Below are 14473 nucleotides of genomic sequence, written 5' to 3' on the forward strand. Positions count from 1 at the left end.
TTAATAGAGCCGTCGAGAGCACGCCCCGTGACGGTTACAATAACACGTGGGCGGGCACGCGGTCACCCCCCTTCCCTCCCCCACGTGCGTGACGTCAGGCGCACGAGCCAATCAGGAGCGCGGATTTAGCCCTTTAAACAAGGGGGGTGGGGTCGTCGGTGTGCGTTTGAAACGTTGCTCGCTTTGGAACTACTTTTGAAAATAATGACGGCGTGCCTAAAAAAAAATACCTGACCCCCCCCGCACCCCTAGCATCGTTTGCATTCGAGCGCACGTCGCATATCGATTATATCTGGCAGCGGCGTGCTTTCAATGTTGGTATCCCTGCAAAAAATATATAAACCGTTGAGTTGCGCTGTTTGAACGCGCGCGCACTACTTTCGATGCGCGCGAGGACACGCTCGGAGGCGGATCGGTGTGTGCGGCGGAGGGGGTTGGGGCGGTTACCCCGTGGAAGGCGAAGCGCGGTTTTAGATTTTCCACAGTGACGTCACGCAGCGGCCATATTGCTAAAGGAGAGATGCCCCCCTCACCCATCCACTTCTCACAGGGAATCCTGCCGTGACGTCACAAAGGACATCTTGCCAGAGGAAACTTTAATTTTATATTCCAGCCACCGAAAAAAATATACAATTTGAAAAAAATAATTTGTGATGCTGTTGCGTTGGCAGTGGACCACACGCACAATAATATATATTAAAAACAGCTCAACCATACCTGGCAACTCCCTATCAGTGCCTGTCTTATTACAGACCAATTCAGACTTTATTGATCACCCAGTGTCCTTATAAATCTCAACGTTTATCCTACAAAGTCCCATCAGAAGGGAGAAACAAAAACAAATAGACAAAACAAATTGCCCGTATTGAAACGGCGGTACGCCGTATGGACCTAAAAACTAATTTTGAGTATTTTGAATGCCACTAAGTACTCAGATTATATAAATGCTGTGGATTTGCTCTCCAACACACCGGTGTGCTGTACTCGTGTTGAAGAGGGAAATAATAAAATAATAAAAATACAGCATCTTAAAATAATTCTCACGACGTTTCGGCCACAACGCAAGCAGCAGTCATCAGGTGAAGAACAGGTCTGTCGGAAAGACAGCGTCTGAATGGGCACCACCAGGTTTGGCAGCGTATATTTAAGCTGGGTTGTAGGGGGGAAGGGGTGTCCATTCAGACGCTGTCTTTCCAACAGACCTGTTCTTCACCTGAGGACGGCTGCTTGCGTTGTGGCCGAAACGTCGTGAGAATCATTTTATGTTTTATTTTCATTATTCTATTATTTCCCTTCTACGTGACTTTACCGAAAGAACCAAGAAGATGAATCACTGCAGTCACGAAAGCTTTAAATCGAAATTTAGTGTTGAGGAGTAGAGTGATGACGGGATGTCACACTCGCCTCGGGAGGAGTGACGTCATAGCCCCTCGGGGTATTTGAGGGGGTGACCGGTGACGTCGACGAGGTCTTCGCCGGGAACCGGGAACGTGAGCGGTGGGGTAGTGGGGACCCAGGGTAGAGGAGAAATAGCACCAGGCTAGGGAGGGCTACTTTACCCGGCTGGCCGAGTTGGATGAACCGTCGGTCAGCGCTATGGGAAGAGCCCGTTAGCCTGGAAGGCGTAGGGATTTCCCAGTACACTTTCCCCTGGGGAGATTTAGCTTAGCCCGTGACTTGTGTTAGCCCTTTCCAGAAAGCTAGGCGAAAGCCCTTAATAAACCCCTTAATAACCCGTTTGGCGTCATCCCCGACAAGATCTGCCTTCGTGTCGTGTTTCACACCTCAACACGAGTAACGAATTGGCATGTTCTGTTTAGGGGCCGTCCATAAATGACGTCACGCGATTTTGGACGATTTTTGAAACCCCCCCCCCTCGTCACACGGCGTCACAAAAAGTCAGACCCCCCCCCCCCTCAAATATGAGGTCACTAAGCTCTGCCCCCCCCCCCCCGCCAAAACCATATTTCCATTTTGAAAATAAAACATGCTTCAAATCGCTTTAAACTATTGTCATTGTAGTGCGTATTTAATGTGGCGCTGCACTCTGATGTTGTAGGAATGTTGTTACAACAATTACTGTTGTTATAACAATTTTATATTTATTTAAAGTTGCTCATTTTTCGTGACGTCACATTTCTCACACACCCCCCTCGTCACACATTGTCACAAATGTCTGACCCCCCCCCCCCCCCAGGTGCGTGACGTCATTTATGGACGGCCCCTTACGTGAAAACCTTACTAATTAGTTGTGTTGGGTGGTGGCGGGTTTAAGGACACATTTTTATGAACGCGATCTAACCCAAAAAAAATAATATTATGAATTTCCATGTACAAGAATACGGATAAGCGGTATGGGCTGACAGGTATGGCTCAACACATATCGTTCATAGCACTATGGCCTTAAAAGTAAATATATATAAATATAATAGACGACGTTTTGGGCAATGACCCTGATTTTATTGCAAGCGCTTTCAACGCGCTGTTATCCAGAACACGACCACTGTAGTGTACTTAATGAGGAAGCTTGATTAGTTGTGTTTTTGAAGTTTTCCTTTAAATGTGCAATTTATAACACATTCCTGCGGAGGGAGCTGGAAGGAACGTTGGGTTGCTCGGTCAATGGCCAGGGTCAACGGCGGCGTGGTGTATTCCGCAAATATGCCCGACTGTGAGGGCGGGCACAAGCCGGCGTGAGTAGGTTAAACGTTGAGTTTTATAAGGGCACCACGGGGTCACCAGCCCCTCCCAACCCAGCCCGACCCCTCCTTCCACCCACCCAGCCCCTCCCTCCCCACCCAGCCCTCCCCTCCCCACCCAGCCCTCCCCTCCCCACCCAGCCCTCCCCACCCAGCCCCTCCCTGCACGACGGACACAATAATCCCCTGTGGGCTGGTGTAACCAGGAGGTTCCTACCAGTATAAAGTACTGATAGCTTAATTAATAACGACTGTTTTTGGGATGTTAAATTGGACATGTAGCACGTCTTCGAACAATAAAGTGAATTGCAAAGCTCGTAATTGATGCTAAATTCATCAGAAGGAAAGTAACTAACACTCCAATCAGAAACTAAGCTACCGAATCGATTCGGGAGATTCGCAGACACTTGGGTATTGTTAATAAAGTACTTGGATAGAAGACTTCCTAGGTAGACATTGTGTTATAGGTGTGAGCTGTGACGGTGGTCAAAATATGGCAATATTGCAATGGATAATTGAATATATCTGAGTGTTTCCCATATTATCTTATCTTACATGTCCACTCAGAAAACAGTTAATTAGGGACAAATTACAACGACATTTCATTACCTTTCCCCCACTAATCTCATACATTTATTGCATATTGTTAACGCTCTCCTCTGTGGGGACATGTAGCTCCATCTTTCTGAACTTTCAATCACCTGTTGAGAAGCAAATGCAATGTCAGTGCGGCGAACGGGTTATGTAAAAACAAATTCTTTTATTTTGTAATGTGGACACGCCTATGAAGCAGACGCATTGTCTGCTCAACTGATGTATGTGCTATGACGAAGGGCCATTGCCCGTAACGTTGCCTACTGCTTACATTTTATTTAGGCCAAATTGTTTACGAATGTGTTGAGTAATGTTTTTTTTATGAATGAACCACCACCAGCCGTACCAATACACACAGAGGTGAAAAACCTCTGATCTGGCACGAGACCCGCGCCACGCTGTGGTGACGGTGGGCGTGACCGCGCTGTTGACCCCGCCCCCTGTCTTTATTGACCCCGCCTCCTCCCCCCGGGCCCCGCCCCCCTCACCCAACAATGTCTTTTGTGTGTCCGCGTTGTTTGGGTCGCGGGGCCGCGGCTCCGCGCTGCCCGCCGCCCTCGGCCTGAGCACGGGAAGCGACGAGGAACAGCAGCAACAACAACAACAACGTCGTCATCACGACCACCGACAACTTGGCCACCCGCAGCAGCCGAGAGAAGCAGGATAACGAGGAGGGAGTACGAGGAGCAGCAGGAGGAGGTGGTGGCGAGCAGCGAGCGACCATGGCGGTGACAGCGGCAGCGGCGGCGGCGGCCTTCGATGAGTTCGTGGCGCCGCCGGAGTGCCCCGTGTTCGTGCCGACGTGGGAAGAGTTCTCCGACCCCATGGGCTACATCGCCAAGATTCGCCCGTCGGCCGAGAAGACGGGGATTTGCAAGATCCGTCCCCCGCCGGTGAGCCAAGTGCGGCCGCTGCTGTGCTGATCGCCGCCGCCGCCCCTCACCTCCCCCCTCACCGCCCCCCTCCCCTACCCCAACCCCCCTCCCACTTCCCCGTGCCTCCATCGCTGCCTTCCCTCTGCGTACGCCCGTCGCCTCGTTGCCGTGTCCCCCCGCTCCTCCTCCTCTCTTGCCAGTCTCTCTCGCCGCGTACTCGGCCGTGCCGAGGAGGAGCGGCCGCGTCAAACATGGCGCCGCGCCGAACAAAAGCACGGGGGGGGCCGCGGCCTAGCACGGCCCCACGCCGCGGACTTGCCTGGAGATCCCTGCGGGGTCGCGAGCGATGGCGCCGGTAGACCAAGGCAGGGGTGGGGGGGGGGTCGTAAGGTCTAGTTTGACACCTATACCTGCTCTGTCGAGGTGGTGGTGTTGTTGTGAATGGGCTACATGACGGAGATTGTAGTTGGCGATGCGGGCAGGGTGATTTAAAGAGCGGCGATGCCTTCTGATTGTTGACAGCCGCAACTTTACAGCGCCCTCAGCGAGCGCCTCCGTCCGTTATCCGTCCATATCGGAGTTGTGTCAGTGGCGTTGTTTTGTTTTGATTACAATGTCTTGCTGCATCGGTTGGGACGGGGCCGTTTGCGTTGAACCTTTAGTTTGTGACACGAGAGTGGTCATAATGAGCCGTGTGGTACACACACATTACTGTATATACTTGCAGCAAAATGGACTCCTGGCCCACCGAGATTCGGTTTTTGATATTAGCGAAATTGAGATTTTTTTTGCTTGAAGCCATTGCGGTGAGGGAATACTTTTCGCTTCAAAACAAACCCCACCGGGTAAACTTTTGCCGCGAGGGCTGGCTTGTCTACAGGCGGGTCGTCGCCTGTGTTTTGTTTATGTTTTTGGTTCGTGTCGTCCCTCATTGTGAATCGCCTCCCCATCGGGGGCTTTGCAGTTCCCCCCTTGCATGATTCCACTTGTGTGCACGCACCAATGTTCCCCCCACGAACTTTTTCCTTTCAGTTCGTACGCACCTTAATAGCATACAATGTCCCCTTGTTAAGGAGGCCTGGGCTACACACAATAATGTCCAAAACCTGTCAAATCCCGTTCGATTAACGCCCTACGCCGTGTCGTATATATGGGCGGTTTTTGGACTATACTATACCCTAAAACGCTGGTCACTTTAGGTTATTGAATAGGGGAGACCATGATCATTTATATGCCAATCGCCACTAATGTTCGCCCTGGCCTGGAATCAAATTTAGTTTTTAAGGAATGCCGAAGGCAGTGCTTAAACCGCTGCCCCATTACTTATCCTTCATTAAAGCAAATGGCAATATTGAAACAAATTGCATGCACATACACACAATATATATGAAGAAACACTTGAGTGTAAGCGCATCATGTTGTGGAGAGAATCATTGCGCCCCCCCCCCCCTTACAATTTCCAACCAAATATTCCAACCAAATATTCCAACCAAATATTCCAACTAATGGGGCGCCAAGGTGACTAAATGTTAAGTAACCTCATGTGGTATACAGGATATGTCGTGGGTTCGATCCTGACCCAGATGCCTGATATATTTGGAGTTTGCATGCTCTCCCCATAGTCGAGTGGATTTTTCTCCCGACCCTCCGATATTTTCCCTCACATTTAGAAACATACTTTTAGGGTATTTGGCTGCTATACATTTCCACATGATAAGCCACTTCGTTGAGCTATCATGCGTGACAAGGTCGCTTCTGAAAAAGAGTTATATGGCTCGTGGTGCCTTACCTGATCAAATAAATAAATGTTTAAATGAGCACGTCAGATACAGTAATACATCCTATTCCAAGAATTCCCATTAAATGTATTTTGCAATGACAGAAAATTTAAATACGTTTATACATTTTAAATGTTTTATATTCCGCTCAATATCTATTCCACGAAACGGTATTCTTTCTAAACATGTAATTTAGTGTATATATTTTCGTAATGTTATAACCAGGTTTCGCTGTTGTGAACTTATCTCCAAAACCCCCTGCATTTCTGGCAAATGATAACCTCAGACACTCATCTTGACTCTCATTGCACCTTTAAAAAAATATAACTGACATGAAAATAACAGTGTCGCAGTGAGCAACATTCAAGCAAGTATTCGTGCTGAGTGAAGTTACTTGCGACGTTTAACTTTATCTTGGGAACAGAAAAAGCAATACCCCAAGTGAAACAATCGTAAAGCTATGGGAGGGGCAGTTCCTTGTTATTTTTGGCGTTATTTGCAGATGCTCCTTTGAAACGTAATAGCTAAGTGAGTCCTTCAACAACAAACGCATTCCGCTCAGTTGCCTCCTGTGTGTAATAGGGAGGCTACCTTTTTTTTAAAATACCGCGATAATCATTATTTACGAATATTAAGAATAAAAATATCTAATGTTGAAACCTTTTCCAGACAAATGAATGAAAATGCTCATAAGATCAGCAACCCTGATGGTTGCAAAAGAAATATAGCAAATAAACTGATGCTCGTGTGCACGTGTAATTTAAGTTGTATTTAGAGCAATACAACTTACAATAAACATGCAAAAGTCACGACAAGATACATGCATGCAAATCAAACGCAACATGTATGTGATAACAGTGAGATATGTAAATTGATCGTGATAAGCTGAACTTCAGTGTGCATTATTCAATTGCACGTTGGCTTAAATTACATTTACGAAATGCTCATAATGGCATGAGAGTAATGTAGGTTCGCGGTGAGTTTAGTACACGCGGGGCTTCAATGGCAGGGCCTGTGAGCTGTCATGCCACGTTTCTTGTCAACCAGATGTCCCCTCCTGCTAATTTGCACCCAGCGGGGATGCTTGCTGATGAGACCCATGCGTGGCCCTCTATCTGTGCTTGTGTTTTATGAAAATAAAGGGTGTTTTACGATATGGTGCAAATGGCATTTCTGCAGCCTGCCAGCCGCGCCAGCTCTTAACAACAAACAGCAAGAGACATATACACCCTGTTTACCGTGGTTGCAGGACTTCCTCACGTGCCGGCATCGCGATGCCACATTAGGATGGATTAATTGGTTGTTGGTAGGGTTGTAGCAATATAGTCCGTTTTGCTAAATGTTGTTACGCTGTGATTATTGTTTTTCAAAACACTTTATGACCTGACAAAATATTTCTGAATTATTAAGTCTTACTTAAATTCATTTATATTATCTATGAAATTACGACTTTACTACATGTTTTTTTCGGAGTAATTGATAGCATACTAATTATTTGACTTAATATTTGGAGTTAATTTAATTATATTTTGTGTAACATGTGCATTTAATTTATTTATCGAAAGACTTGTGGCAGGCTTAGGTTGAGTAAACTACAGTTTAAAAATTGTTAAGCATCCGTTTTGATCATATACTGTAAGTACATCAAAGCACATAAACAATGCAATAAAATAACATGTAATACCATTACAAAGTTTTCGGAAACTGATATTGCGATTGTCATCCTATTGTGAAAATAAATATTGTATTAATATTAAATTATATCGCAGCGACCCTTGTCATTATTTATTTTCCACAGAGATAACTTTTATTTACTGGACACTTTTAGAGTTGATGTCTTATTAGAATGAATGGTCTTGTATCAGATGTAAATCCTAAAAGGTTAATATCAACATGCACACAAATTTAAAGGGCAGAAGTCGGAATTAACATGTCACGTGAAAATTGTACAAAAAAGCATAGGTGTTTTGTATAACTGGTTGTCATTTCCCTCAATTATTGTCTGATTTCAGTGCTTGTCAAGCTTTTTCAAGAAAACGTGCTGATTTTATGAGTGAAATGTGGCATCATGCACCCTCATTGGTGCAGAATCCCGTGTGGTCGACATAGCATTTAAGGCTAATGACGCAAAACTCGCTGTGCATTTCTGGGTAAACTCTCCAGGAAACTCCTGTGATATAAACGATACGGTATTTATAAAATTGGAACAAAACCAAAATGTAGCCACTCTTGTTACCATTACGAGACTGTGCCTTCAGTGACTTCATCTGCACAGTGTTCATGAGCGTTTTGTTTGACATTGTCGCGATGCCAAAGATTTTCCGGGGTGCTGTGCCCATGACCCTTACACAAATGCTTTGGCAGCTTTCTTGTGTTGTAAGCTGCACAACATGTCAGTCATAACCTGCCCTGTCTTCCCTGCCGCTTTGTCCCCACTGGATTTGCTGACGGCTCCTTTGTACGCACGTTCAGCCCGCTCTGGCCCTTCGTGGGTGAAGACGCATGCTGTGGATAATTTTTGCTCCCTCCCTCTCCCCCGCCACCTCGCAGGGTGCAGTGTTTTCTTACAGAAAATGCAATTTGTAAAATAATGTTCCGTGAATGTATGGTCAGTGTATGGAATTAGATTCTTGCACTGGTGTAATGCCATGTCGTGTTGCCTTTACTCGTGTTTATGGACAGATTATGTCTGTGTAGACACACGATGCACACACTTAGAATGGCTTGCGTAATTTTTATACCATGCCGAATAGAAAATCCCCTTTTTTACGCTAGTTAATTTATTTGGAAGTTCAACCTGTATCAGGTTCCTAACAAATGTGGTTTATATAAGTAGGCCTGACATTGAATGGAAACAGAACTCAAATTTCAAGTTATTGTAGCAAGTACATTAAGAGAGGTTTTTAAGCTGAAACGTCATTCTGTTTTCTTTGTGATTGTGCTGCTGCGTATAATACATTTACCCTATGTCAATAATTACATGTTTGTTTGTGCAATTAATGCTGTGCAACTCTTTGTTTTATTATTTTAAAAATCTGAATAAATATTTGTGTTACTCAGTTTTGAAGAGAACTTAACGACAAGTCTTACATGCTTTATAATTGCTTCTAAATTATTATGAAGGGTAGGAGGGGGAGAGATTAACCCCTTATATTTTTGAGTTTCATACATATGGGTGACAGGGTGCCTTTTTTGTGTGAAGTTTGTACGTTCTCCCCGTGTAGTGCGTGGATTTCCACAGGGTTCCCTGGTTTCTTCCCAAAGCTAATTAAAACATACAATTTAAGTTGGCCGAAAATGAATGTCTATATGAGTGAACTTATTTCGCACCATACGTAGCCAACTGTGCTAATTGGAGGTGCGAATTTCATTGTTACAAAATTACCTGCAAATACTCATTAGTGAAAGCTTGGCAGGACCCTCCTGAAAAAGGCTTGACTCAATGAGGCTTTCCTGAGTAAACAAGCATAATAATACTTAGGCTTAGAGAGAAGAATGTCTTCTAGAGCATAACAGAATGTAGCGTGAAGCTATTTTTGTTAATTTAGAATTCATATTCTTGGGTTTTTTCGGTAAAGTCACGTAGGTAAAAAATTTAAATTAATAGAAGTAAAATAAAATAAAAATCACGACGTTTCGGAGGCAACACAAGCCTCCGTCTTCAGGTGGAACCGTCACAGCACGCTCGCTCTATCAAGTAAATGAGAAATTCCAAGAGATCCGACCCGTATATATACTGGTTGAGGGGGGAGGAGCCAGGGCAGTCTCCTGGATAGGATTTTTTTATTATTATGGTAAGGTTGGTGCGGCTGAAGCTACGGCTAGTCTACATAGACGGAGGCTTGTGTTGCCTCTGAAACGTCGTGATTTTTATTTTATTTTACTTTTATTAATTTAAATTTTTTACCTACGTGACTTTACCGAAATAACCCAAGAATATGAATCCTTGCAGTCACGAAAGCTTCAAATCTAGAATTAATTTAGAATTATAGGCAGAGTTTGTGCTAATTTACGGGGATTAGATGGGCTATGCTCTATAGGATAGATATGCTTGTTGCTTGCGTTATTCTAACTTTAAATTCTCCATGGGTTCCTCCAGCAGTTGCTCTGCCATCGACTCTGTGGGCTATTCTATGGAAAACCATGTGCTTCCTGCATCACATTGGAAATTTTAAATATTTCTCACTCTCATCTACTTTGCTGTTTACAGAATGATTTGTTTGCATCCTGCTTCCGGGACTCATTTGTATATTTTGCCTTGTACAAGTGCATTGCGTTTATTTTGCACCTAATACCATACTGCAGTAAAAAAAAACTGTCCTTTGAAAGTTGTGCACAAAGCATTCGGCCGATTAAACATTATTTAAATAAATTTTGGAACTCGTGCTTTCCAGTTTTCAGTCGAAAATACGCTGCCTCTTGGATTAATTTGACCTCGTCATTGCCAGTATCTCTTACACACGGCTTCCTGGAATGTGGTCACGATGTTTTATACACAAATGAAGCACTTGATGCGAAATATCATGGAAGTTTCCTGCTTTTTAAAGTTCACGTACAGAGATTGTTTTCTGTTTTCATAAGAATCGTGTTCAATTATTTATATCTTCATATGGATTGCCTCTTCTGCTATAGTGGTTATGTTGATGTACATTTTATGAAAATATTGTACGTGCCATCCTGAAAGTAATTTATCATGCTTATATTCAATATATGTAGATTTGTTGTCTGCTACATTAAGGTACAAGAACGGTGAACTTTTAACCCCAGCAACTCTTAGGATTAGGACGCCTTGTAAGAGACCTGTCAACCATAAATCCGATAATAATTCTCCCGAGCTGCACACAAAAAAAGTAATGCATTAAAGTAATGATCAGATGTTACCAATATGCAGTTGCTGACGCTCTCGGAGATTAGCACACAAGTCGATATATGCCAAAGCAATGAGAAAGGGTCTTTTCACGTCCAAATGCAGTGTGTCCAATGCCCACGAGGCTTTTGTGTGCCCACATGGTTTGCTGCCATGAATATGGTGAAGCGTGCACCTGCTGGGAAAAAAACTAAAACTAATAAAGTTTTATTTAATTTTACCGGGTAAGGGCCACTGAGCTGCTATATAGCGCTTTTCTGAAGTGACCTGGCCACAAATTATAGCTCAACGAAGTGGCTTATCATTTGGAAATTTATAGCAGCCAAATACTCTAAACGCATGTTTCTTAATGTGGAGGGAAAAAACTGCAGGACCCGGAGAAAAATCCATGCCACGACGGGGTGAACATGCAAACTCCAAATATACAGGTGTCGGGGTCGGGATCAAACCCACACACTCCTGCATACCAGGCAAGGTAGTTCACATATTTCACCACTACAGCGCCCCAGTGTGACGTTACCTCTGCCATCACGTATGTGATACAAAATAGATCAATTGGCTCTTGTAGTTTTGTCTGGGGTTGCTCTCCTAATTGGTTAGTTTTTTTTATTTTGGTAACGAAACACGCTTACTGTTGCACTGTTTGTTTGAAAGTCACAATTCTCTTCTGAGATTGAAACTATAATATGAAAATCAAATCTAATATAAATGTCATGCACAGCCCTTGAATTTATGTGGGGAGGAAAATAACCGACATTTGATATGGAACATGTAATCTGCTGATCACTATCTAATCTTACCAAATTCGCAAACAAACTTCACACAGCAAAAAAACACGTAACCAATATTGGCCAAGTAAACATTCCCCTGCTATAATATTATCTGCAGGTTATTTTATTGGGATTACACACAGCAACATCATCCCCTACTGGACATACTTGGCTGGACCCTCTTGGAAAAGAGTTGAGACTCGGTGTAGTTTCCCTGGGTAAATAGGCTGAATAATATTAATAATCACGCAGCATATGAACTCCATGATCCATGGACTTCCCTAGATAAAGGAAGACTGACTTCATGTTTGCTGGTCATTTATGTGTTTATATCTATGGGAGCTTTTTGCCAGTAGCAGGTATGAAAAATAAGAATAGGTGTTAACCTTTCTGCCAATAAAACAGGCGTTAAGATGTTCAAACACCAAATAGATACCGTTTGCAAGGAATCAAGTCTGCATTAACCACACGTACTCGTGGAAAAACATGCAAACAAACGTGCTCTGATAATGTGTCTTTGAATACGGTATGTATGTTGAACTTCTTTCGCACCGTACGTAGCGAACCAGTGCTAATTGAAGGTTCCCAGTACACTGCATCCCCAGCCCTGCTTTAGCTCCTGACACTTGACAATTCTCGCCGGGGAGTGCCGTTATTGGGTCCTCGTGTGTCGGGCGGCCATTCAGTCTTGTGTTGTCTGTGTGGTTGCTTTCAGGACTGGCAGCCACCGTTTGCTGTGGACGTGGACAAGTTTCGTTTCACGCCCAGGATTCAGCGGCTCAACGAGCTGGAGGTAAAGCACTACCAAAGTCAGCTGTGGTCCAACTATCGGAGAAACATTAAGGCGGATCATTGCATATGGCAGCGCCTCAGTGTGACGTTACCATTCACGATGTTTATACCGAGTTTTGGCAGGTAACCTTAATGTCTCTTCCAAGGTTGGATTTTATTTTGTTGCCTTGGTCAGAAAGGATCCTTCCAATTTTTACTTCGGATTTTCCAGATTATAAAATACTTTGGAATTTAAAAAGCATTCCAAACTTGTGGCCGGTGTCAATGAACTTATACAAATCCGGTCTCGCACACAATAGATTGTAAGACCTACCTCCATTTTTTTGTTATTTAAAATAGAGCAAAACAAATTTGTGTATTATCCGGAGAAGACAGTATATGAAATTAAGCTTTTTCACCCTATTATCAATTTTTAAGTTATTAGTTTATATTTTCACTGTTTTAAAACGAATTAAAGTGACGCATTAAAATCGGGCACTGTGTGTGTGATGTATTCGTCGTGGTCTGGTAAAACGTGCATCAGCTTACACGCAAAACGCACAACACTCACTTAGCCTTTGGTGCTTGTCAAAATCATCGCAGCTCTTCTGCCGGTTTGGCTGTGGCCTTTGCCGCAGTGCGTTGATCCGCTGCACTGCATCTTGTTCACTCAGGCACAGACTCGGGTGAAGTTGAATTTCCTGGACCAGATCGCCAAGTTCTGGGAGCTGCAGGGCTCCACGTTGAAAATCCCCATCGTCGAGCGCAAGATCCTTGACCTCTACATGCTCAGCAAGGCAAGTGCAGACGGAGCTTTAAGAGACTCGGGTTGTTCGTTCCATTTCGTGCCTTATCGAAAAATTGCATGCAACGTAAACGATGAAAATTGCCAATCTGTTTGCTGCACTTATCGAAATATCTTAATAATAGGATAAAACTCTAGCCCTGGTATGTGTGTGTGTTTTTGTATCTGTTCACACGTACCACATGGTGACCGATGATCTCTGCTGCCGGTGCCATATGATGGTTTCCGCTGACCAGTCGCATTGGAAAGTGCCGTGCGGTTTAATGTTGAGGCTTACCAGATCGGTTCAATTGTGACCTAAAGTTGAACTGGATTCTATTATGAATTCCACACCTTTTGGAATTGAAAGATTATTGAAATAATCAATTTAAAATTGTAAAGGAGACCTTGTCTTGTTGACGATCATTAATATGAGTCGAATTGTTTTTGGGCCACTGCAAACCCTATCTCCTTCTGTGAATGAATGCATGTTTGTTTTTAAACTAGGATCTTTGTGCATACTGCATTGACTATTGACTGACAGTTCAGGTGGTATGCATGATAACTCACGTTGGGAATTCCCCTGTTGTGTGTGTGTGTGTATGTTGAACTTTTTTCGCACTGTACGTAGCCAACCGTGCTCATCGAAGGTGCGGGGGAATTGATGGTATTATTAGTCGTCCTTGGAATGCATCATTTCAATAATCTAAGTGAATGTTTTCAGGTCATTGCAGTTCACCACTTTCAGGTAGCGATTACCTTCACCTCAAAGAAAATGCTGGACCGGTTGTGGTAGATGTCATTTCTAAGCCTGTTTCTAGTAGGAACTGGCACGAGGAGGACTATCCTGGGACAAGAGTTTTCTTACTTCATCAGTTGTCTATATATATAAAAGGAAAATTTGTGAATATGTGTGTCTGTTCGAAATGTTTAGCATACATCCCGACATGCAACAAATTTGAAATTTGGCATGTTGGTAGTTTCCAGACTGTACACAATGCAAAAAGTATAACAATAGACTTATGTATTTTTGGGGGGGGGGGGGGTGGGGGCGCAATAATAGATATATTTTGCACGGCAAGTGAGCACATACGGCAGCGTTACGCAGCGTGCCTACTGACGTGACGCATCCCCGCTCACCCTCCGCGAGTAAAGTGCCATACAAATGTGTTGCAGGTCTAAGGCGTTCTTCGCGCAGCATTGGTTTATTATTTGAGTCGTTTGCTGCCGTACGCACCCTGAAAGTTGTGTGTGTCTGCAGCAAACGCGTGTATGTGTACCTATGGACGCGCGTGTGTGTGTGGGGGGAGCGGTAGTGTAGTGGTTAGCACGCTG

The 14473-nt window shown here is 44.1% G+C and overlaps 1 protein-coding gene across 3 annotated transcripts in view; it reads left to right on the forward strand.

The window, feature by feature from the left end:
• Positions 1–3753: 3753 nt before the first annotated feature.
• The window catches only part of KDM5A (lysine demethylase 5A), a 53393-nt gene continuing 42673 nt past the window's right edge, over positions 3754–14473 (forward strand). For all 3 annotated transcript variants that reach the window (XM_078874093.1, XM_078874096.1, XM_078874095.1), the window contains exons 1-3: positions 3754–4186; positions 12299–12376; positions 13029–13151. In XM_078874093.1, the coding sequence (XP_078730219.1) occupies positions 4016–4186; positions 12299–12376; positions 13029–13151 (372 nt within the window). In that variant the 5' untranslated portion in view covers positions 3754–4015. The remainder of the gene's footprint in view (positions 4187–12298; positions 12377–13028; positions 13152–14473) is intronic.

Source organism: Lampetra fluviatilis, chromosome 38 (assembly GCF_964198595.1).
Source record: "Lampetra fluviatilis chromosome 38, kcLamFluv1.1, whole genome shotgun sequence".
In the NCBI taxonomy this organism is placed as follows: domain Eukaryota; kingdom Metazoa; phylum Chordata; class Hyperoartia; order Petromyzontiformes; family Petromyzontidae; genus Lampetra; species Lampetra fluviatilis.